A 22,486-nucleotide genomic window follows, 5' to 3' on the forward strand; every position below is an offset into this window, starting at 1 on the left:
CCTTTTCTCTACATGAATATACTTGAGATTGAACTACCCTTGTGTGTATGTGACATGCCCCCTTTCCCCCTGCATACAGTGGATCAAAACATCCATCGATGCCACTGGTCTTTCATTTAGTCTGAAACTTGTCTTCTGGGATTGGACTACCACACAATCCAATTGCACTCTAATCAGGCCAATTCTGCTCCATTCCATGCTGAGGGGGAATGTTTTTCTTCTCTCTCTTGAGGATTCTTCCCCACTGGTTGCTGAGGATGCGCACAGTACATGTACACACACACACGTACACACACGTACACACACACACACACACACACACACACACACACACACACACACACACACACACACACGTACACACACACACACGTACACACACACACACGTACACACACACACACGTACACACACACACACACACGTACACACACACAGACACACACACACACACACACACACACACACATACAGTCTCGTCTGGTTGGGTGTCTCACCTCCTTGCCCTCCTCCGGCTCCTGGCGCAGCTTCAGCGAGACCACCTGCAGGCTCTTGTGGAAGATGTTGGCCACCGCATCCACCAGCGACCTCACTTCCTTCTCTCTCCGCTCCTCTTCCTGTCCCGGTGCATTCTGGGACATGCAGTCCTTGGCCAGGCTGGAGAGCAGGGACAGCAAGGCGGCCATGCACAGGTAACCTTTCTCTGTGGAATGGGTGTGTAGACGGCATGTCCTCTTTTATTTATAAATCACTTTGGATACAATTGTTTTCTGATGAATGTAGTTTACTTTAGTAGGCCAGTAAATTACATGAAATTGGACACTAGTGGCAGAAAATGTCACCATTTAGTAAATTTAATACGCAGTCAAATATAATGTTAAGTAATGACAACAGCTAAAGCCATGAAGGGTCAGTCAGTAAGCAACCAATGCCTGAGAAGCAAGGCAAGTACCGGTAACATATTAAATTTTTTTTAAATTCAAAAAAATGATTTTCAACGGTCTTTTAAGTGGGAAAGAATAAAAATGTAACTTCACAGTTCCTAAGTTTCAAGGGGTGTGTATTCTAACTCTACTGTCCAAAAGTGTGGAGGGGTTACTGCATTTGAAATACTTTTGAATGGGCTCTACAAAAAACAATGTTGATAAAAAAATAAATAAAAACATTAGATGCCAACCACACATGCTAGAAAGAGGACTCATTTCAATAATGACCTTGTCTGTCTGTATGCGGCAAAGAAAGAGGGGAAATTCAGACACTTGAGATCTCTTCACTAACAAAGGTTACACTCTAAGAAATAAAATGCACTCCTGATCTCTGTGGAACTAAATAAGCATAAAAAAGACCAGAAATCTCACTCTGACAATGGCATGAAATAAACTGGAAATGGATATTAGGCAAAACTATGTATGCATGGGCACACCATACGTTTCATCAGATGGAGTGTTGATGTCCATGTCAATGAATGATTTATACAGTATATTTATATGAAGCAGAAAAAAATAAAGAAAAACAAACAAACTCAACTAAATAATGCCTGAGCAAACCTCATGACGCACGAGGCGAATGCATTGTTCACTGTGAATAAACAAGCAAAAGTCAAAACAAGTCTGTGGTAAACTCCTTTCTTTTGAAATAAATAAATAAAAAATGTGCTTGTGCACATATTTTGTCAGGTGTTGTGAAGTGAACACTTATCAAAGTTAATGTATTCAGTGTTAGTGTTTTGGATGGAGGGAACACAAATATGGAACGTGTTTCAGAACAACCCCTGCCCAGTCACTCCCTTGTTGCCTAGTGACAGTACGAGTACACAGTGACAGGTAATTAAAGACGGTGGCATTTGCGGTGGCATTTGGATGAATGGCACAATGTCACTCACTCCTACATAAAAGGTGTAAAATGCTTACAAAACAAAAGCTCTTCAAACCACTACGCTCCTAAGTACCAAATCCCCTTGTATCAGCAACTTCCCTTATCCCACTATACCTTAAGGACCAGTTGATGTGAAGTGAACAAGGGCTCATACTGTACCTTACGCTACACATACTATGTATGTACTATGTACCGTGTTGTGTACCAAACATGTGCTTACCAGAGCACAGCACCACGGCACACACTCTCAGGGCTTGGCCTTTAAACTCCATGTCACCTGCTCCGACGGTGATGACATCTCTCAGCATAGTAACACAGGTCTGTAGAGAAAATGCCAAGACAGAAGTACGGAAGTGGATGTTACTTAATTTGAAACACATCTGATAGAGCGCTACTATAAACAATGCTCATAAAAGAAACAATGGACATATTACAAAAACATTGGACGCATCCCACACAGTCCTGTTTGTTGGAGAAATGATTCATTTACAAAAAAATGACCTTGTTTCTCCGCACAAGACACAGAAACAAGGAAAGATTTCCAGATGCACAGACATGCACTTCACTATACTAACGCCAAGGCTACACTCTGCCGAGTAATGCAATTCTGTCACAACAACAAGAAACAAAAAAAGCCAGCAGGTAAGGTGATGTTTAATGCATTACACACAGCTAGCTAGGCAATTTAAAGTGTTTTGACAGAGACTGAAAACGTCGCACAAAAAAGAAAAAAAAAACTATAAAGAAAAAGTACAGAAGAGGAAGCACATTTTGTACAGCCATTAATACTGCAGGAACACTGGTCGGTCAGAACTCAAAAGGAGGACATGGAGGTCCCAGCTTGTCTCTACTCGCTACCTGTTCAAAAACATATATATTTTTTATTGAATTATCCAAAAAGGACAGAAAGGGTAGATATGAGGAAAGGTGTGTGTGTGTGTGTGTGTGTGTGTGTGTGTGTGTGTGTGTGTGTGTGTGTGTGTGTGTGTGTGTGTGTGTGTGTGTGTGAATAAAGTGTAGACAGGCTACATTATGAAACAGAGAGAGACAGAGAGATAGACAAAGCACTAGAATAAATATAGACAAGGAGATGGAGGGAAATAAAATATTGTATAATCAATCATTAACAACATTTGCTGTATAATTGAACCATGTGCCCTGGTGGGTGGAGGGATAGAGATAGAGATGGAGAGATAGAGAGCGAGAGCAGAGGAGGGGGGTGATTTGTTAGTAGCACTGCACAGCGTGGAGCTGAACACAAGACTCACATTTACCCCCACCTCACAGCAGAGGGGGCACAGCGCCAGGCTGGCAAAGATGAATGGTGACACACACACACACACACACACACACACGCACACGCACACGCACACACACACACTTCATGGCCCCCATGAGCACCAAGTAAAGCAGGCTCATTTGTACTTATGAATGTCACACCCTGCATAGGGAGGGGTGGCACAGGGGGCAATGGGGTTTTTACTGTAGGAGGTGAGCTAAGTAGAGAAATCTCTGTTAATCACAACAAAAACGAATCGGGGAGTTTGTGTTGGTGAATCCCTCCAGTGGCAACAACTCCCTCCTGAGCACAGCAAACATACGCTATTATAACTCGCTAATAATTACATGTATAGCAAAGCCTTTTGTTCTCATGGATAAGGGCAGATCCAAGTCTGTAAACCGGGCGAGCAAAGAGTAGGAGAGACACCAGGGCAAAATGAGAATTGTAACTGATTGAGAATACATTCTCCATATCTACATAATAGTTCTCTGCAATTATCCACAAGTGCACGAGAGAGAGAGAGAGAGAGAGAGAGAAAGAGAGAGAGAGAGAGAGAGAAGAGAGAGAGATTCAAAGAGACACACAGAGACAGATAAGGACAGACACAGAGAGAGAGAGAGAGAGAGAGAGAGAGAGAGAGAAGAGAGAGAGAGAGAGAGAGAGAGAGAGAGAGAGAGAGAGAGAGAGAGAGAGAGAGAGAGAGAGAGAGACACAATCAAACCCCCTGTGAGCGAGTGTTACCTCCACCAGTCTGTGTGCCAGCTTGGCCTGCTGTGTTGAGATGGTGTCTGAGGGGACCAGGAAGGGCATGATGCTCTCCTTCACCCAGATGGCACTCTGCTCCAGCTCCTCCAGCAGCTCCCTGCCCTGCCCATGCTGAAACACACATAGGTGACTATTTATTAACTCATTGACATTTTCTCTGGTCATTATCAAATATCAAATAAATAGATATCATGAATAGCACAGCTATGAAAATAAAAGGAAGCCTATACATTTTTGCAAAGCAACTTTGGAAATATCATTCACAAAAAAGTTGTCTTTTCAGGGGACCACAAGATCAGAGGTGTTTCTTGTCAAGGTGTAACTTCACCATTAAGTGGTAGGGGATACCCTGGCAGCATAAGGCAGGGGTTCTCCATCTATTCTGGGCTGGGGACCACTCACTCTTGCAAGGGTCCCCTCACACCACCACAAGTTAAAGTTGTAAACAGTAATTGTTTGAAATGGTCGAATAATTTTAAATTCATTTCTATGCGAAGGTGGGACCTACCGTGTAACCGTTTCCCATACAGTAGTAAATGGTGCTGTAGCATTCTCATGTATTACAAACTAACAAACTTTTTTGCAAACACCTCTTTGAGAACCACTGGCGTAAGGCCTTACCTTGTTGTGGAGGTGAATGAGGAGTCGGCTGTGCAGCATGAAGGCTTTGACGGCAGTCTCTGTGGTTTTAGCCCGCGCTGGAGGCTCAAATGCATTCACACACGAGTACAGCTCCGTCTGCACAAAACACACACCAAATAATAAATGATGAATATAATACACAAGAGACAGATACACACACACACAAAGTAATAAACAGTAGACAAATACACAAAAAATGATTACACACACACGGCAGAACACCTAATGAACAGGACACACACCCACAAAATAATTAACAGCAGGCAACACAAAAATGATAATACACCCACACATACACACACGCACACATCGGATAATGAACAGGACACACATCCACACAGTGAGAAATAATGATGCACCATTATGGCTCAATTACAGCATGCATTTATCACTACCTGCAGTTTTACTTAATAGGATTCAGGACACAGTGAGAGCAGAGAGAGAGCAGAGAGAGCAGAGAGCGAGAGAGAGCAGAGAGTGAGAGCGAGAGAGACAGAGACAGAGAGACAATACTAAATAAAATGCTAAAGCTTTACCCTAGAGAAGTCTCTCAGTGCTTTGAGCAGTTGTTTGAGCTTGTCTGGGTCCACATTGAGCGTGGCTTCCCGTGTTGGTGGATTGGTGAGAAGGTAGTCCAAGAAATTTAGCCCCAGGTCTGGCTTGGCCTCTGAGCTGTCCTGGATACGAACACGCCTTGCAGTGGAGTCCTCTTTGTCCTGAGGGAATATACACACAGACACACACGACAAGCCAAGTCAGCCTTGAAATGAGCTAAATGTCCAAATGTTTAACAATGTACGAATGTAAGACAACTATCTTGAATCAATCCCTCCCTTCAGTGAAAAAAAATCGTCTCAAAGTTAAAACGCACCTGCTTTGGTCAATACCAATCAACTGCTTTTTTCATCTCATGGCCCAGTCAGAATAGAAAATTGGCCTTTACATGTTCAGTTCATCTGCCTGAATAACTAGCATAAGCTCTCCAAGTTGTACCAGTTGTTCATTTGGTGTTATAACCGTGGACGATGAGGTGGATAACGTACAGCTGCTTTTTCAAGGGCCTCTGTGAGCCAATCGGTGACCACCTCCAGGACATGAGAGGCCCGCCCCCAGCTGCACATGCAGTCCAGGATCTGGCTGTAGAGGGACACTGAGGAGCCCACCTCCAGCTTCTTCAACCGAGACAACACCCCACAACTAGAGGGAGAGAGGGAGAGAGAGAGAGAGAGAGAGAGAGAGAGAGAGAGAGAGAGAGAGAGAGAGAGAGAGAGAGAGAGAGAGAGAGAGAGAGAGACAGAGAGACAGAGAGACAGAGGAGTTATAGGACAGTTCACTTAGCCATCTTTGTCCAAGTCTAGCAGTCATGACTGTACAGTCATTCATCTATTACAACCGAGAGAGAGCTTAGCTGGGGATTACTGAAAAATAGACATTGTGAAAAACGTGCATGCTTGATTCCAGTGACATATGCAAGCAAATGTTGTGAACCAAAGCAGAATAGAGAGTGGGCTTTAATGAGGTACTGACCTGAGGGTGGGCAGAGCAGCAGCTGGAAGCAGCGAGGCCATCTGCATGAGAGCTATGGTGCAGTCATGGTCATCCTAAAACACACGCACATGCACAGGACCACACAAGAATACAAACAGATTAGCTAACTGAGTCAAAGGGCCTACAATGAGATTTTTTTGAGCTATAGCAAGTGTACGAAAGATGTGCACACATTCCTCAATGAGGACTAAGCGATTAATTTCCTTAAGTTCATGAAATAGCCAACCTCACAAGCACAGAGAGGTAATTCAATAAATTGATATGAAGGAAATAATGAAATAATTGAATTAAAAATCATGAGTGAATTGTTAAGGGATTTCGTGTTGAGATTGTGTGTGTTGTGGTGAGTGAACAGATATAGAAAGGGATACATGTAGTAGCTCTATATTATATTATGGTAAGGGTCTGTGTGTGTGTGTGTGTGTGTGTGTGTGTGTGTGTGTGTGTGTGTGTGTGTGTGTGTGTGTGTGTGTGTGTGTGTGTGTGTGTGTGTGTGTGTGTGTGAACAGATATAGAAAGGGATACATGTAGTACCTCTATATTACATTAGGGTAAGGGTCTGTGCGTGTGCGTGTGTGCGTGTTGTGGTGAATGAACAGATACATAAAGGGATACATGTACATAGTTCCTCTACATTATGTTAAGGTTAGGCTGTGTTTATGCGTGTGTGTGTGTTGTTTCCCTCACCTGGAAGAAGCGCATGTACTCGGGCAGTGCGGAGGCGAACTTGCTGGTGAGGTAGTCGCGGATGTCCTTGTTGCCGTCCAGGGACTTCCTGATGCTCCTCCACAGGATCACCACCAGCTCCAGCAGCCGAGCCATGGTGGCCCGGTCACTCGCAGACAGCATGTCACCCTCCTCCTGACACACACACACACACACACACACACACACACACACACACACACACACACACACACACACACACACACACACACACACACACACACACACACACACACACACACACACACACACACACACACACACACACACACACACACACACACACACACACACACACACACACACACACACACACACACGCGCAAACGCACACACACAAGGAGAAAAATGCATGATAAATACGTGTGCAAAAAAAAAACGTCATGACAATGCATCGTGATACTTATTTTCATGATATATTCATTTTGTTCAGTAGAGAGTAGGTAATATTTCTTTTGTAATTGAAGCTCTCTCCAAGATGCTAAAATGCTTGAATAAAATACATTTACTTATGAATGCTACACAGCAACTGAGAAATAAGCTGTATCGCAATACCTTGCTATATTACATGAATCGCAATGCATCATGATTCAATGTGCATCACGATACACATGCCACGATGCAATTGTATCGTGAACCCTTTGCCAATACCCACCCCTAATGATGAGACACATACAGAGACGGAGACAAGCAGACACACAGACATGAAGGCACTAGAGGGCAACAGCCAATGACACTGCAATAGCAATGAGGAGGTTGAGAGCCAAAAGCAATCAGGGCAAAACATCTGCACAAAACACGCTATTATACAGATGTTTATGAAGGCAAATGGACTGCATCCATATCGCGCTTTTCCACTCCTTCAAGCACTCAAAGCGCTTTAGATTTATGCCTCACAGTCACCCATTCACACTCACATTCACACACGTGGCAGTGGCTGCCACGCAGGGTACCACCCTGCCACCAGGAGCAACTTGGGGTTAAGTATTTTGCACAAGGACACATCAATGGGGTCAGGCAGAGTGGGGCTTGAACGCAGGGCTCGAAATTAACGGTGTCCCGACGTCCCGGGGACCATAAAAAATGTTGTGGGGACACAAAGTTATCATTTCTGGGACAATGCCGGGACCGTCCAAAAACATAAATGAAAAGATTCAAAAAGTAGGCTATTATATTTGCAAAGCCATCACACTGGGACATTAGCCTAACTCAACACCAACCATCAGCGAAAATAGCAACAGAAAACTTTCCTATAAACGTTAGGTTATGGCTATAACCCTCGGTTCTTTGATAACAGAGTGAGGTGTTTCACTATGGGATACGCTTGGGCGTGACCATCTATGGAAGCTCCAATGACATTACGTCTGTCAAAGACAGACAGTCGACGCAGTCGGGCTCCGCCCGCTTGGGGTGTCTACCCCCGTCGACACGCTGAGTCCAGCATTCTTAACGGTTTCTTCCCCACCTAACAACTAGTGCAAGGAGGGAAAAATAGGTGAAACACCTCACTCTGTTATCAAAGAACCGAGGGTTATAGCCATAACCTAACGTTCTTTTTCTAACTTCGCTCGGTGTTTCACTATGGGAGATATAGCCCACTCCCGGAATGCACGCTATGTAAAGCCCTCATTACAGTAGCATCGGTCAGAATGTATAGATCGCTGCTGGGGAGTCAGAACCTAGTACAGCGTGAGATAAGTGTCGGCCAGATACCTCTAGCTCATGAAAGCGGGCGAACGTGTACCCTGGGGCCCTGTTCGCTACATTGCACAGGCCTACCATTGGCAACCCGTGGACAGTGCCCTGGAATTGGCCATTCCTGTTAATGCATAAGCTCTTAGGTCCCTAAGGGGCCGGCGAGACATTATTCTGATAGGCAACCGCTGTAGCTTTCACAATCCAATGAGACAACCCCTGACGTGGCAGTGGTAGTCCTTTATGGTGTGTGGCCGCCACAAAAAGTTGAACTCTGCTAAATTCTGTATAGTCACAGAGCTTTAACAGGACACACATAGTTGAGCTCCTGACCCTCCTCTGAGTGAGGGGGCAGGGTGCGGGGCATCCAGGTCCTTTCTCCGACATCTAAAGAAAGTCCTGCTCTGGGCACAAATCTGTAATGGGGAGAAGACGCACCTTCTTCAAATCAGAGTCAGATTGTAAACCAAGAGGGCCTCACAAGGAAGGCTTTTAGTTCACTCACTCATTTCATGGTGGTTAATGCTGTATTAGAACAGTCTTGACAAGCTAAACTTCAAACCAGTGATTTGGAGGGGTGAGCGTGTAGCTCAACTTAACCAGAACTAAATCTCCAAGGAGTACTACCCTGCTGGCTTGTACTCAAAACTTAAGTGGCTGGCTGAAAATGCAGCAAGGTAAACTTTCCTATTGGGAAAGACTTTAACCCTGTGTATAAGATCCCGTAGGAAGCTAAGAAGCTGAACAACAGGGCGTTAGGGAGAAGTGTCTCCGTGTGCCCCATACCTTGAACACACGCCATTTATGACCAAGTATGAAGTGTGTATGCTGCTGTCGCCCCTAGTACAGAGGTGGGGCCCCTGAGGGCCCTCCGAACAACCTTACACAATCGTGACCCCATAGGGTGACATAATTGGGCCAACAAAATCAGTAGCAGGCTCTGTTGCCTGACTCTGACCAGTGTGGGGGTTATTATGCTTATTGGTGTGAATGCATAGAGCAGGGTGTTTTGCCCATAGCAATCTAGTGCATCTTTTATGCCAAGGAGGAATAGAGGGCACTGTGTGTTTCCTTACAAGGTGTAGAGATAGCAAAAACCTGCACCAACCCCTGCCCCACACAAGCCGATGTTTGAGAGTAGAGAGGATGTTCCCCTTGGCCCTGTTCTGCAGACTTAACAGAAACTGTGACCCAGCAATAGTTTCCTCAACCACCTACATCGTTTTGGAAATGTTTCAGGGTCCAGAACACTTAATGTAGGCTATATGGTCGCCCTGGACGTGCGATGGTGAAACCACTGCATGGACAACGTGGCCAGTAAGCTTTACTGTAAGCTTTACTGTAAAAGCCCTTCATCATATAGAGACACCTCTCGCTACCGTAATAGCGGATGCCGTTACACCAACTGTAGTCTAGACCTTGTCTGACTACTACTAACGGTGACTTGTTGAACCCAAATTCACTCGATGCTTTAGCGCCGTCCTGGAATCTAATGCTGACTCCTTCGAGAGGGAGCAATAGGGGAAATTGTCTTAATTACAGTATTCTGATCCCAAGCCTGTCAGAGGGGCTAACGCCGTCCTCAATCGCCGGTTGAGGCAGCGAGATGCTGTATGTTTTGCCGTGGCGGCGAAACTCATAATACACATTCTGATTTCAGACAGGCTACAGCCTTGTGATAAGATCATCTGCTGTAACTCTTGTGACAACCCCAAAATCGAGACGATGATATGATTGACAAAGCACCTTGTTGTCAGATGTATGCGATTGTGGCATACCTGTTTTTATAAGACGGTCTGTAAAATGCGCTTTCCAGCTGAGATCGCGCAGTGTGTTGAACAGAGCCCATTGACGGCTCCTTAGAGTAGAAAAGAAGGGATCTCTTCGTTCGTAACTCGAGAACTCAGTCTACTGACCTTAAATTAGTGTTCCACTGAACCTAGGTGGTTTTGTGATCAACAGAAGTTCTTTATCCACTTAGTGGAATAAAGTAGTGTTGCGTTTGTGTACTGTACGTCATGGATGAGCATGACCCGTCGCTCTTATATGACGTTAGTCACGTTACCCACGCAGCCGTGACGTGACGCACACTAGTAGCGTCACCGGAGAGATCTCTGCTATGTCTCCGCTGCCAATAAACAGAGCCGTATATATATACGGCTCTGCCAATAAAGGGGAAATGGTGCGCCCTGGTGGTGTTATGACAGTGGTGCACCCCTTTTTTTTAATTTTATTTATGTACCGTATTTATTTTTGAGAGAGATTTCTGGTGTCAGTACATTGTACTTGTACACCTCGTGTGTGACTTCTCAATAACAACTCCGTCCTTGGCCCAAGGCCTGGATGGGGATGGCATTCTTTATTTATTTTAAAGCACACTGGTCTGTTGAGGCTACCCCTAGGCTGCAAGGGGAGCCACTTTTGTGTTACCAAATCTGCCCCTCGCCTGGGTGCGAGGGATATTTGTTCCCTTAACACTGCTGAGACTACTGTGATAGTATCCCCTGTGTGCATAATGTTAACAATTTCACCCTTGGCCCCTGCCTGGATGCAAATGATAATTGTTTACTGAGCAGTTTAGTCTGGTGAGACAGAGGCTACTGCTTTGCATTACTTGTGTAAGTTATGTAGTAACAATTTCGCCCTTGGCTCTTGCCCAGATGCGAATGACCCTTGTTTACTGAACACTTTAGTCTGGTGAGATGCAAAGTGTGCATGTTTATAACATGTTAACATTGTTATGTGTTAAGACAATTCACACTAGGCCCCTACCTAGATGCGAATGACCTTTTTTTTTTTTTTACTTAACACTTTAGTCTGGTGAGACACAATGTGTGTATATTGTGTTAATAAAATTCGCCCTTGGCCCTGCCTTGGTGCGAATGACCTTAGCCTACTTAACACCTTAGTGAGATGAGACCGCTCTCATGCATTATGTGCATCTTATGTGTTGACCAAATCGTTCCTGGCCCTTGCTAGGAAGATAAAGATCTTTGTATACTGAACACCTTGGTATACTGAACAGTTTGGTGAAATTACCCTCTGTGTAGCATTGGCGTTTATTTTGTATCAACAGATTCGCCTTTGGCCCACGGCCTAGGTGCGAATAATGTATATTTACTGGACACTGAGATTGGGTGTGATTTGTGCTTGGTGACACTTTGTCTGCAGTTTCAGATTTTGAACACCTGTAAGACATAACCTTTTCTCCATCTTCCTCTCCGCTGTGGGCGAGGACGTGGGAACAAGTGAGTCTGGGCTGTCAGGTCCGCCACTGGGTCCTGTAGGCCGTTTGGACAGTTTGGACCTCTGTTCTGGGTTGAAGCACCTTGAGCTTCTGACCGTTCTAGCCCTTAGGGTGCAGGCTATGGCCTCTCTCTCCATAGGATGACTACCTTGGCAGTGTTGACCTGTCTGGGAGGTTGGGGCCTGGGGGCGGCTTGTGTGTCAGGCTCGCCCAGAGAGCATCATCCTTCTGCCTGCCGAGACCTCGTCTCCCTCATCTTCACCAGCACAGCGCCGGGCCCTTGGTGGGTTCGTACAGCGTGTAGATGATGCCTGAGTGTCTGTTTTGCCGTGTCCGCCTGGGCCTGGTGACAGCATCTCAGAGAGCAATCGGACCGGCTCGCCCACCTATCAGTCTCTCTTGCAGGGGAGAGCGATGTTGGACATAGTCGACACAGCCCATCGGTTAGGGCACATTTGGAATACTTGTGAGGCTTCCAGTGACAGGGGGCCATCTCTCAGACAGGCCAGGACTGCTGGGAGGGGTGGCCAGGTTGGACTTGAGGAGGGAGGGGGGTTGGGGGGCAGTGTTGCTGGTCCCTTTCCTTGTCTCCTGCATCCTGAGCAGAGGGCCGCCGAGTCAGCATGGTCACTGGGGGGCCTTGATTACTGCAGGATAGGTCGCCCACCCTGTTGGGGTCGAGGGGGCAGCGACGTGATGTCCCTGATATTGTGCTTTATGCTTGGGTATCCTCCTGCTCCCTGTGAGAGGGGGTAGCCTAAGCTGGGGTCGTCCTCGGGTGGCATGGTATCCACAGAGTCTGACTTGTGCATGGGGGCTGTTAGTGACGATCACCACATTCAGCCTCCGCTCCCGAATTCCCTCTGGTATTGTCCACGCAGTGGTGCAGGTATGGCGGCCTGCAACCGTTGCATGTGCATGGTAGGGTTCCATGCAGACCTGGGATTCTCCGCCCGCCATGGTGGGCTGCGTGACGCCGGCACGGGAGGCAACGGGCTCTTCACTCTTTGTTTTCACTCTTCCCTATGGCGGGGGAAATGCCTGAAGCATCTTTCAGAATAAAAGAGAGAGGAGAGTAGTGTTACTCGAAGAACTCGTCATAACAAGTGATTACTTCAGTTAACACCAGTGTTAGCAGATTAGCCGCACGTGCGGGGTAGCTACAGATCGAAGCTAGCAACTTGTTTCCCGCCGAGTGGGTTTACATGCGGTGGGTTACCAACAGAAAATAGATTAAAATAGTAAAATAGAGTAGCGAGTGAGGCGTTCTCGCTCCCTGTTGTAAGGTGTAGCTTACCATTAATAAGTTATCACCGGCACCCGAGTGCTGGGTGGAGGTAGAGGTAGCTAAATCAGGCTAAGCTGAAGTTAGGTAGCTAGGTGGGTTAGGTAGCCCGCCATGCTAAACTTGTAGCTACAGATCGAAGCTAGCAACTTGTTTCCCGCCGAGTGGGTTTACATGCGGTGGGTTACAAACAGAAAACAGATGAAAATAGTCAAACAGAGTAGCGAGTAAGGCGTTCTCGCTCCCTGTTGTACGGTGTAGCTTACCATTAATAAGTTATCACCGGCACCCGAGTGCTCGGTGGAGGTAGAGGTAGCTAAATCAGGCTAAGCTGAAGTTAGGTAGCTAGGTGGGTTAGGTAGCCCGCCATGCTAAACTTGAAGTTCGCCACGACGCGGACACTTCACTAGAGTTGGAAAGTAAGCTGACTTAACTGCAAACCTTCAATGCACTTCTTGACGAAGGCAAACAATATAGCACTTACCGGCCGCGGTCGCGTTCGGCGACGGGGTCCTGGACGGTCCGTCTGTGAACGGTTAAGCGAGCACAGCCTTGGCAGGTGCGAGGAGCTTGTAGTAGATCTTCACGGGAAGAAAGCGAGAATGCTGGACTCAGCGTGTCGACGGGGGTAGACACCCCAAGCGGGCGGAGCCCGACTGCGTCGACTGTCTGTCTTTGACAGACGTAATGTCATTGGAGCTTCCATAGATGGTCACGCCCAAGCGTATCCCATAGTGAAACACCGAGCGAAGTTAGAAAAAGAACGTCCGCATTGTGTTCTAGAATGTTGATTAAGATTTCGCAGCTGCGACTGCAAGCGCGTGTTTCTTCGGACTGCTGCTGAGAGGTTGGTTGTCCCGTTGGTTATGCCATTTCACCCTGAACTAGAAATGCTCTCAGAGAAAACGGGCTCTGGATTGTTGATTTTTCAAGCCAACAAGGATATATTCCAGTAGACATGGTTAAGCTGTGAGAGGAATGGAGTTCGGTTTTGCTAATATTTCAGGTAAGCAAAGCAACAGCCCCAAACAATGCGCAGTTGTCTGTGGCCACCTGTCGCGTGCTATCTGCCCAAAACACCAGAAACGCGAGCTGGCTCTAACGTAGATTAACCCTCATTCATACATATCAGAAACTGCCTGTAAATTACTTTCCATTAACAAATAGTTAGGGAAACGGCAAGCAAGCTAACAGAGGTAGTTGTTAGCCAAGAACGTCAAGTAGTTTCATTCAAATGTGGCTGGAAATGAAGGCGCTATATTCTGAACATTGTCATACAAACGCAGTTATTTAATTAATGCTGAAGTATCCGTGTTATTGTTTCTGTGCTGGTAAAAGCAGAAATGCCTATTAGCCAAGGTCTAATTGAAAAGGGAAAAAGTCCACCTTGACTTCATTGATTACAAGCACGAAGAACGCGCTTCAATTTTACAGCATTGCCAGCGCATTTCTCTCCAATCCCTCTCTTTCTCCCCCTCCCCTCCCTCTCCATGCTAGCCTATCCCCCTCTCTTTCTCGAAAGTGAGGTAGGCCTAAGTGTGCGGTCGTAGTTTTTTCTCTTGTGCATTTATTTTTAGGTTAACTTATCAAATTGTCTTGTCAATGTCAAGTGAATTTAAAGCGGAAAGGAAACGTCTTGCAATGCGTTGTCATACTCCTAATGCGGCCCCAAAACCTACCGCATCTTCTTCCACCTAGCCTGATTATCATCGACTTTCACATCTCTTCGAGACTGGCTGAAGCTGTTGCATCACTAGGAGGGCACGGCCTGGCTATCTTCCACCGGCATGCCCATCACAACCAGTGGCCAAAGTCAGACTAGGTTAGACTATTGCCACTTTTTAACTAAAGCTAAACAGACACTGAATTGTTATTGATATGTAGTAGACTAAATGAAAGCTGTTTTTTTTCTGTAGGCTAAATAGGCTACAACAGAGTAACAGGCTGGCTGCAATAGAGTCTACAATAGCCTACATGATGGGTAGGCTATATTGGTGCATAAAGCAATCAGTTTGACAAATATAATGTCATTGAATGCAGATTTCCTCATATCACCATGCTCATATATTCTTGAAAAACGAAATGTGCACGGTTACTCAAGGCATTTTTCTATATAAGGCACAGATGTTCATGATTTAACACACCCTAATTTTTTCTTAAAGACCTGAATTGACAGTTGCACTGCAAAAAAAAAAAAAAAAAACCATAATCACACATGAAATTGAACGTGGACATAATTTACCACTTATTTAGGCGCGAAAAAAATGGGGACACTTCTGGTTACATTCGGGACAATACAAAGTGGAATCCGGGACCATTGCGGGACACAAAGGAAAAAAGTTAATTTCGAGCCCTGCTTGAACCTGCAACTGGCTGACAAATAGCTCCTCTACCACCTGAGCCGCCACCACCCCCTAAGGAGCCACATGTACTACCCCACATAAAAAAAAACCCAAAACAAAAGAAAATCAGCTACTTCCAAGCTATTTTTGCCAAATGTTCTTCCACAATGTAATGAACTGCAATCGGTTTCTCACTTTACTGCAGCCAATAACAATACAAGTGAACCTTATCCCCTTGCATTAGGCAAACATATTACGCTCAATTTCTAGGAGCAGCCTCATGTCCACAGGGGCCTGATTGGCACAGTGAGTGTGTTTTAAAGGCAATCAGGATGCTAAGTGGAGCTAAACGTCGGTGTCTGGTGGATGCGCACACTCAAATTAACTTTTACAGCTACAAGACAATAGTTGCAGACAATAGGCCTGATGTTGATCCAAAGGCAGATCGAAAGGAGTAAGGGGGTCCCCCTGGATCGAAATGTTGTATGTTTTAGTTAAATATAGCTTATATCTTTAGAGCACAAAATAAAAATATTCTGAAATTTTATACCTGAAATGTCTAAGTGCTATACAATATGTCACTGCGACTAACTACTATCTGCTAGCTTAATGTAGCTTACTGTCCCATGCCTGGTTTTAGGCAGCGTACCCGACATCTTTAAGCCTAGACACACAGGGAGGAACTCAAACTGGTTCCTCCCACCCTTTCTTGTTGTGGACTGATGACCTTTGAATTGTGCTTTTCCTAGATATTGATCATCATCTCAAATGCAATCGAGATGAAGAATGGGGAAAGGCACCCCCAAAAGTTGGTCTGTCTATGTTGACAGCGGGGAAACTTTCATTTTTCTCCACAGAGGCGGGTCGGCACCGAGGCAACAGGCAACAGAAAATTACTAGGTTGGGTTCCGCACAGTATGCAGACCAACCATTTCCTCCTAATACTGTTTTCAGGCCGACCAGAACAGTGCCGCTGCCTGTGCCTGCACCATTTACGCTTGGCACTAAAGTGTTTACCTCTGAACTATTTTTCGGTTTCCATTGCGATCCAACTTTCCCGTTCACGAACGCTATGATCTGGGGCCTGAACAGTATGAACAGTTCGTGATTAGCTGCGGGAACGGGCACCAACACAGTTCTCAGTCGGCCTGAATTCGCCATAAGTGGCGCTAAATGGGCAGCAAGTTGATTGACATTTGTCACTTACAGAGGTAGAGTTCTCCTTGTTAGCAGAAGCCCCGTCCTCAGCCTCTTCATTTAAGGCTTTACGGATGGACGAGTTGAGACACATGCGGATGCCCAGCATCAGCTTACCTAAACAGGGAAGAAGGATCAGGAAGCACGCTCAACACCTTGTAGTCTAATGCTCCACACTGGGTGCTTAACTTTGTCAATGAATGAACTCAAATCTCAAAAATAAATGAATAAAGAAGCACTCATCAGATTTCTTTTTGCCTTTTTTATTCGCCTCACAGTGAGGCGATTACAAAAGCAAAAAGAAAACTAAAGAGGGAAGACACACTTCATCACAGATCAGCAGTCCCTCACCAACTCCTAATGTAAACAAGAGCAATCAAATATGGCAAACTGGACCCCCACAGGCCAATGTTAGATGCATGTGATGTATGTTAAGCACCACCTGCACACAACCCAAAACACAGATTAGCAGACTGGGGCAGAACATGACTGAATAAGTTGTTTGTTGGTGTGTGTGTGTGTGTGTGTGCTTTGCTTTGCTTTGCTTGATATAACCTCCTCAGCTAGGATGTTGTGTGAACATGTGTGCAAACTGAACATGCGTACAGTGCAGGGACTATAGTGTTGAGATGCATGCTTGTGTGTGTGTGTGTGTGTGTGTGTGTGTGTGTGTGTGTGTGTGTGTGTGTGCATTAATCTACTTACCCAGGTTGTTGTGGGTGGTGTACATGTGGGCGAAGTAGTAGAACTTGCGTGCGGCGCGGGGGTTCATCTGAACCAGGGTGATGCAGCGCTCCACCCAGGCGGAGACGGGCTGGTTGACGGGGAAGAAGGAGGAGAAGAGCAGGTCCACGATACGCTTGGAGACCGAGGGGGAGTCCCGCTCCAGACGCGCCAGCAGGTGCTCCATGGAACACACCTTCCAGAACTGGTGACAGGATAGAACACAGAACGCACACACTCAAATAAACCTTTAAGAAGCCCATGGAACACACCTTCCAGAACTGGTGACAGCAAGAAATTCACAAGGCACACACACGTTTTATAGAAAAGCTGGACTTAAGGGTAGCTCTTCTATTTTATTTTAGTGGGTTAGCATGACAGACAGACGTTTCTTCAACACAGGTGTTTAATAGCTTATCTTCCAGAACTGTGGTAGAAGAATTAATGCATGCACATGGCCACAAACAGGTTAGAATACAGGGAGAGAAACTGCCTACACATGCACAATCATATCTAAATAGCTATAAAGAGAGAGAAACAAGTGCTACAACCCCCCTCCCCACCACGCATGCGCGCGCACGCACGCACGCACGCACACGCGCACACACACAGTACTCTACCTTAGCTGCACGGACGGCTTTGATCTTGAGCAGCAGGTCCACGAAGGCCACGCGCACCTTCTCTGAGGTGTCATGCAGGCTGAGCTTCAGCAGGGGCAGGATGTTCTCCATAACTGAGTGGGTCAGGTTGTTATCCAAGATCACAGACATACTCTATTGGAGGAGAAAGAGACCACGCACACAGAATTATTTATGCAATATTAATAGCACTAGGCTTTCCATAACCGAATGGGTCAGGTTGTTATCCAAGATCACAGACATACTCTGTGGGGGCAAAAATGAGACATTTCTTGTAGCTGCACCCTCGACTACAATTCTTGCACTTATATGGGCAGCCATGGCCAAGTGGTTAGGGAGGTGGGACTTAAGAGGGTTGCAGACTCGAATCCAACCCATACCAGCCGTCCCTGCACCTCCATCCATGTCTGAAGTGGCCTTGAGCAAGGCACCTAACCCCATATTGCTCCAAGGACTGTAACCAATATAACCTGCAAATAAATAAGTCACTTTGGAAAAGTGTCAGCTAAGAGTAATAACGTAAAATAATAAAGTATTGAGTGCCATAGTATGACACGGTCTCTCAGCACAACACAACTTTTGCTTTGGGTATCAAACTACAATTTTGGCACAATTTCCTCCAATTCCATGTGTCTGCAGATCCATTGACTGCTTTCAGAGGGCGTTCATAAACCTGTGAAACGGTGTGGAGGTTCTTGTTTCCCCATATTCATCTCACCACCAGGCATAAAACCCTCATTTCTGTTCCCTCTGATCTCCAATTGCGGTAAAACGGTGATGAATATCCGAGGAGCACCCCAGTAAAAGGCGCTCTGAAGCAGCAACAGAAGTAGGCAGCAGGCAGCACAGACTGGCCTTGACGGGTACTGCTGCTATGGCTTATAATGATGAATAGTTTGGCACTTCAGCGGAGATGAGTACAGAAATGGAAAGTACTGAGACTACACTGTGATACAATATGAGAGAATTTCACTGACTCTTGTATAGTGATGCTTTCTAGTTTTATTTCACACGGGAGGAGTGAGGGAGAGAGAAAGAGAGAAAGAGAGAAAGAGAGAAAGAGAGAAAGAGAGAAAGAAAGAAAGAAAGAAAGAAAGAAAGAAAGAAAGAAAGAAAGAAAGAAAGAAAGAAAGAAAGAAAGAAAGTGCATCTGAGTAGGGCAATAAATGACCCTGTCAAAATATAATGCCAGGGTCTCGAAGGAAAGAAACAAATTCTGCAAAGACTCTTTAAGTGGAGGAACAGGGCTGGGCTAAAGCTACTGGAAGACTGCAGGATGATAAGAAAATGTGAGGGAGAGAAAGTGAGGGTGAATGCAACCAGTGTTAAAAAAAATGAGGAACGGCTGGCACTGCAGGCGTGTATGTGTGAGTGTGTGTTCACAACTGTACACTGTGTGATGGTGGTGTGGTGGGTAGTCATTCATTAGTAGTAGCAGTAGTGAGTGTGTGAATAAAGCTAAATCTCATATCCTAGTGTGTGTGTTTGTATGCGTTAGCAAATTACAAAGAGGATGACACAGCGGACGTCGAGTAAGCTAGCCACTCTGAGGTGTGTGTGTGTGTTCACATTCCCATTAAGAGTGTGCTGTGGACATCTGGTGAGCGTAGCGTGGCGTGTGTGTGTGTTGTACCATGAAGACAGCGCAGCGGACGTCGGGTGAGCTGGTGTCCTGTGCGAGCTGCTGCACCAGCTTCTTGAGGAGGTCTCCTATGATGTTGTTGGGGATGAACTGCCAGCACTTGCCCAGCACAGCACAGGTGCCCAGCACCGCTGTGGAGCGCACCATGGGCTGCTGGTCGTCTAGCAGGGACTACAACACACACACACACACACACACACACACACACACACACACACACACACACACACACACACACACACACACACACACACACACACACACACACACACACACACACACACACACACACACACAGGCAGACACACACACACACACACAGACAGACAGACACACACACACACAGGCACAGACATGCACACAGGCAGAGACACACACACACACACACACACACACACACACAGGCAGACACACACACACACACACACACACACACACAGGCAGGCAGGCAGACACACACACACACACACACACACAGGCGCGCGCACACACACACACACACACACACACACGAAGAGGGAGGCAGGCAGGCAGGCATACACACAGACAGACAGACAGACAGACACAAACACACACAGGAAGAGACAGACAGACACAAACACACACACACACACACACACACACACACGCATGAACGAATAACTGAGTGGCTAAACACATGGTATACAGACTGGACTAATTAATTTTAAAAACCCACAACAACCACAACAACAACAACAACAGATGCGTAGACCTGATGGACTCCTCGTCAGCATACAAATCTCCACAACACCTGCTTCCCTTTCAGGCTTGATAACGCCCCCCTCCAATACACTACTTTGGGATGCTTTAGAAGTGTCTACACAACAACAACAACTGTCTGGTACTGCATGAGCAAGCACTGTTTGGCTGTCTACGCAGATGTGTAACAGCAGAGCAAAGTAAATCTAAGTTGCGCAGGATAGTGGATGACTGGGGGACGAACGTCCAGCGTGTCTAGCTGCCTCTGCAGGGCCTCATTGGATTCTTCTTCTTATTATTATTTTATCAGAGGGATGTAGATATAATAAAGATGTAGATGGGCAACGTACAAACAATGTCATATGTTTTATTGTTATTATTATTATTACTGTTATTATTATTAGCAGAAAGGGATGTAGACATGATAGGGATGAAGATTTAATGTAGAAGGGTGACTGGAGGACTGGAGCACCAGTGTCTCCTGCCACCTCTGTAAGGCTTCATCCTATTATTATCATTATTATTATTGTCAGAGAGGAAATAGTAGTACAAGGGAGTAGATGTAGAAGGGCGTCTGGGGTACTTACGACCAGCGTGTCCAGCTGCCTCTGCAAGGCCTCGTCTGCGGCGGCCACGTCCATGTCTGGGTCATTTAGAGGAAACGCCTCCGCAAACAGCAGCGTGGCATTGGCCCTCACCTCACCGTTGGGCACCTGCACAGGTCATCAAAAACAGTAAATGTTTGCACACAATACATAGCTGGGGCCCACGAAGGTGGAGTGTGTGTGTGTGTGTGTGTGTGTGTGTGTGTGTGTGTGTGTGTGTGTGTGTGTGTGTGTGTGTGTGTGTGTGTGTGTGTGTGTGTGTGTGTGTGTGTGTGTGTGTGTGTGTGTGTGTGTGTGTGTGTGTAGAGTACATGCATGCATGCGTATGCGTGTGTGTGTGAGAGAAAAAATAAAACAAAATGGCAATGTTCAGAGGCATAGTCTGAACAATGACACCCCTTGTTGCTGTTAAATATTTAGTTGTGTTGTATTGTTTATTGTTTATCGTTTCAGAGGTGGGCTGCAGGAATTGTAAGATTTTAAAGTGCTCCAGAAGTTGGAAAAGTTTGGGAACTGAACAATTAAATCACACTATCAGATCATTGTAGATTAATGTAATTTTCAATGTGTAATAGAAATTTCAGGCATGATTTTATTGTTCTGTCACCACCAGTTCTCAAACTAGCATACATTCTGATCCAGGCACTGCTGACCACACCAATGGCAATCACACACAAATGTCTTGGACTTTTTCTGCCTTCAATCTCAATGGCTACTCCACTGTCAGTGACTGTTTCAGGTCTTACTCCATAGACTTCCATCATCAGTTTGAGAATAAGTGTTGTCCAAACATTTAAATGATGTCTGTAAAATATATAACACTTTGAAAATGATGATGAATTTTAATAAACATCAGCTTTACAGAGATTTAATAATGTGTATAGGATTTATTGGGACGCCCTGTACTGTACTGTACTGCTTGCTTACCTTGAGGGCCCTCCAGAGAATGGGCCGATACAGCCTGTAGAGCATGGCGTCCACACCCTGACGCAACTTCTGCTTATGGAAATAGTTCAGGATCTGAGGAGACATTAAATAATAACCTGTTAGTTAAAAATGAATACCTGATGTACATTATGTATTCACAGTTCTTAAAATGGCAGGGAGGTCATATCTCCGCAACGCGACCGGTCATCACACAATTGAGAACCTGTGTGTGACCCTCTGATGAAAACAGAAAGACCCATCGAAACAAACTTTGTCTCTGGCAGAAATCGAATACATTCTCTAACACCGAGTCAGCTTACAGCTGATTGGGTAACAGATGATAATTCTATGGGCTACGCATGCAGTGGGTGCACAAACGGTGGTATTGAGCCAAAGTAATGAGGCATGCAAGTTACAAATGTAGAAATGTTTGATCAACAGATAACAAGGATTTTCCACATTTCCTCCACTAAGGGTGCCATCAATCCCCTGCCATTAGGAAGCAACAGCATCATCAGTCATTTCTGTATTTTACAAAGGGATTTAAAGGTATTTAAAGTGTGCAGACTCCTTCCTCTTAAAACAAAATGTAGAGGTCGTCACACAATAATGCCTGAGATTTAGGCA

At 45.6% G+C, this 22,486-nt stretch overlaps 1 protein-coding gene across 1 annotated transcript in view; it reads right to left on the minus strand.

The window, feature by feature from the left end:
• ncapg2 (non-SMC condensin II complex, subunit G2) overlaps positions 1 to 22,486 on the minus strand; it is a 45,366-nt gene that overhangs the window by 7,827 nt on the left and 15,053 nt on the right. Inside the window, exons 9-22 of the mRNA XM_063207092.1 lie at positions 21,860 to 21,952; positions 20,915 to 21,040; positions 19,599 to 19,778; positions 17,948 to 18,100; positions 17,310 to 17,532; positions 16,615 to 16,721; positions 6,800 to 6,973; positions 6,092 to 6,165; positions 5,608 to 5,761; positions 5,101 to 5,280; positions 4,544 to 4,660; positions 3,899 to 4,033; positions 2,096 to 2,195; positions 498 to 703 (exon numbers count right to left, since the gene is read on the minus strand). Of these exons, the coding sequence (XP_063063162.1) occupies positions 498 to 703; positions 2,096 to 2,195; positions 3,899 to 4,033; positions 4,544 to 4,660; positions 5,101 to 5,280; positions 5,608 to 5,761; positions 6,092 to 6,165; positions 6,800 to 6,973; positions 16,615 to 16,721; positions 17,310 to 17,532; positions 17,948 to 18,100; positions 19,599 to 19,778; positions 20,915 to 21,040; positions 21,860 to 21,952 (2,022 nt within the window). The remainder of the gene's footprint in view (positions 1 to 497; positions 704 to 2,095; positions 2,196 to 3,898; positions 4,034 to 4,543; positions 4,661 to 5,100; positions 5,281 to 5,607; positions 5,762 to 6,091; positions 6,166 to 6,799; positions 6,974 to 16,614; positions 16,722 to 17,309; positions 17,533 to 17,947; positions 18,101 to 19,598; positions 19,779 to 20,914; positions 21,041 to 21,859; positions 21,953 to 22,486) is intronic.

This window comes from Engraulis encrasicolus, chromosome 9 (genome assembly GCF_034702125.1).
Source record: "Engraulis encrasicolus isolate BLACKSEA-1 chromosome 9, IST_EnEncr_1.0, whole genome shotgun sequence".
Classification (NCBI taxonomy): Eukaryota; Metazoa; Chordata; class Actinopteri; order Clupeiformes; family Engraulidae; genus Engraulis; species Engraulis encrasicolus.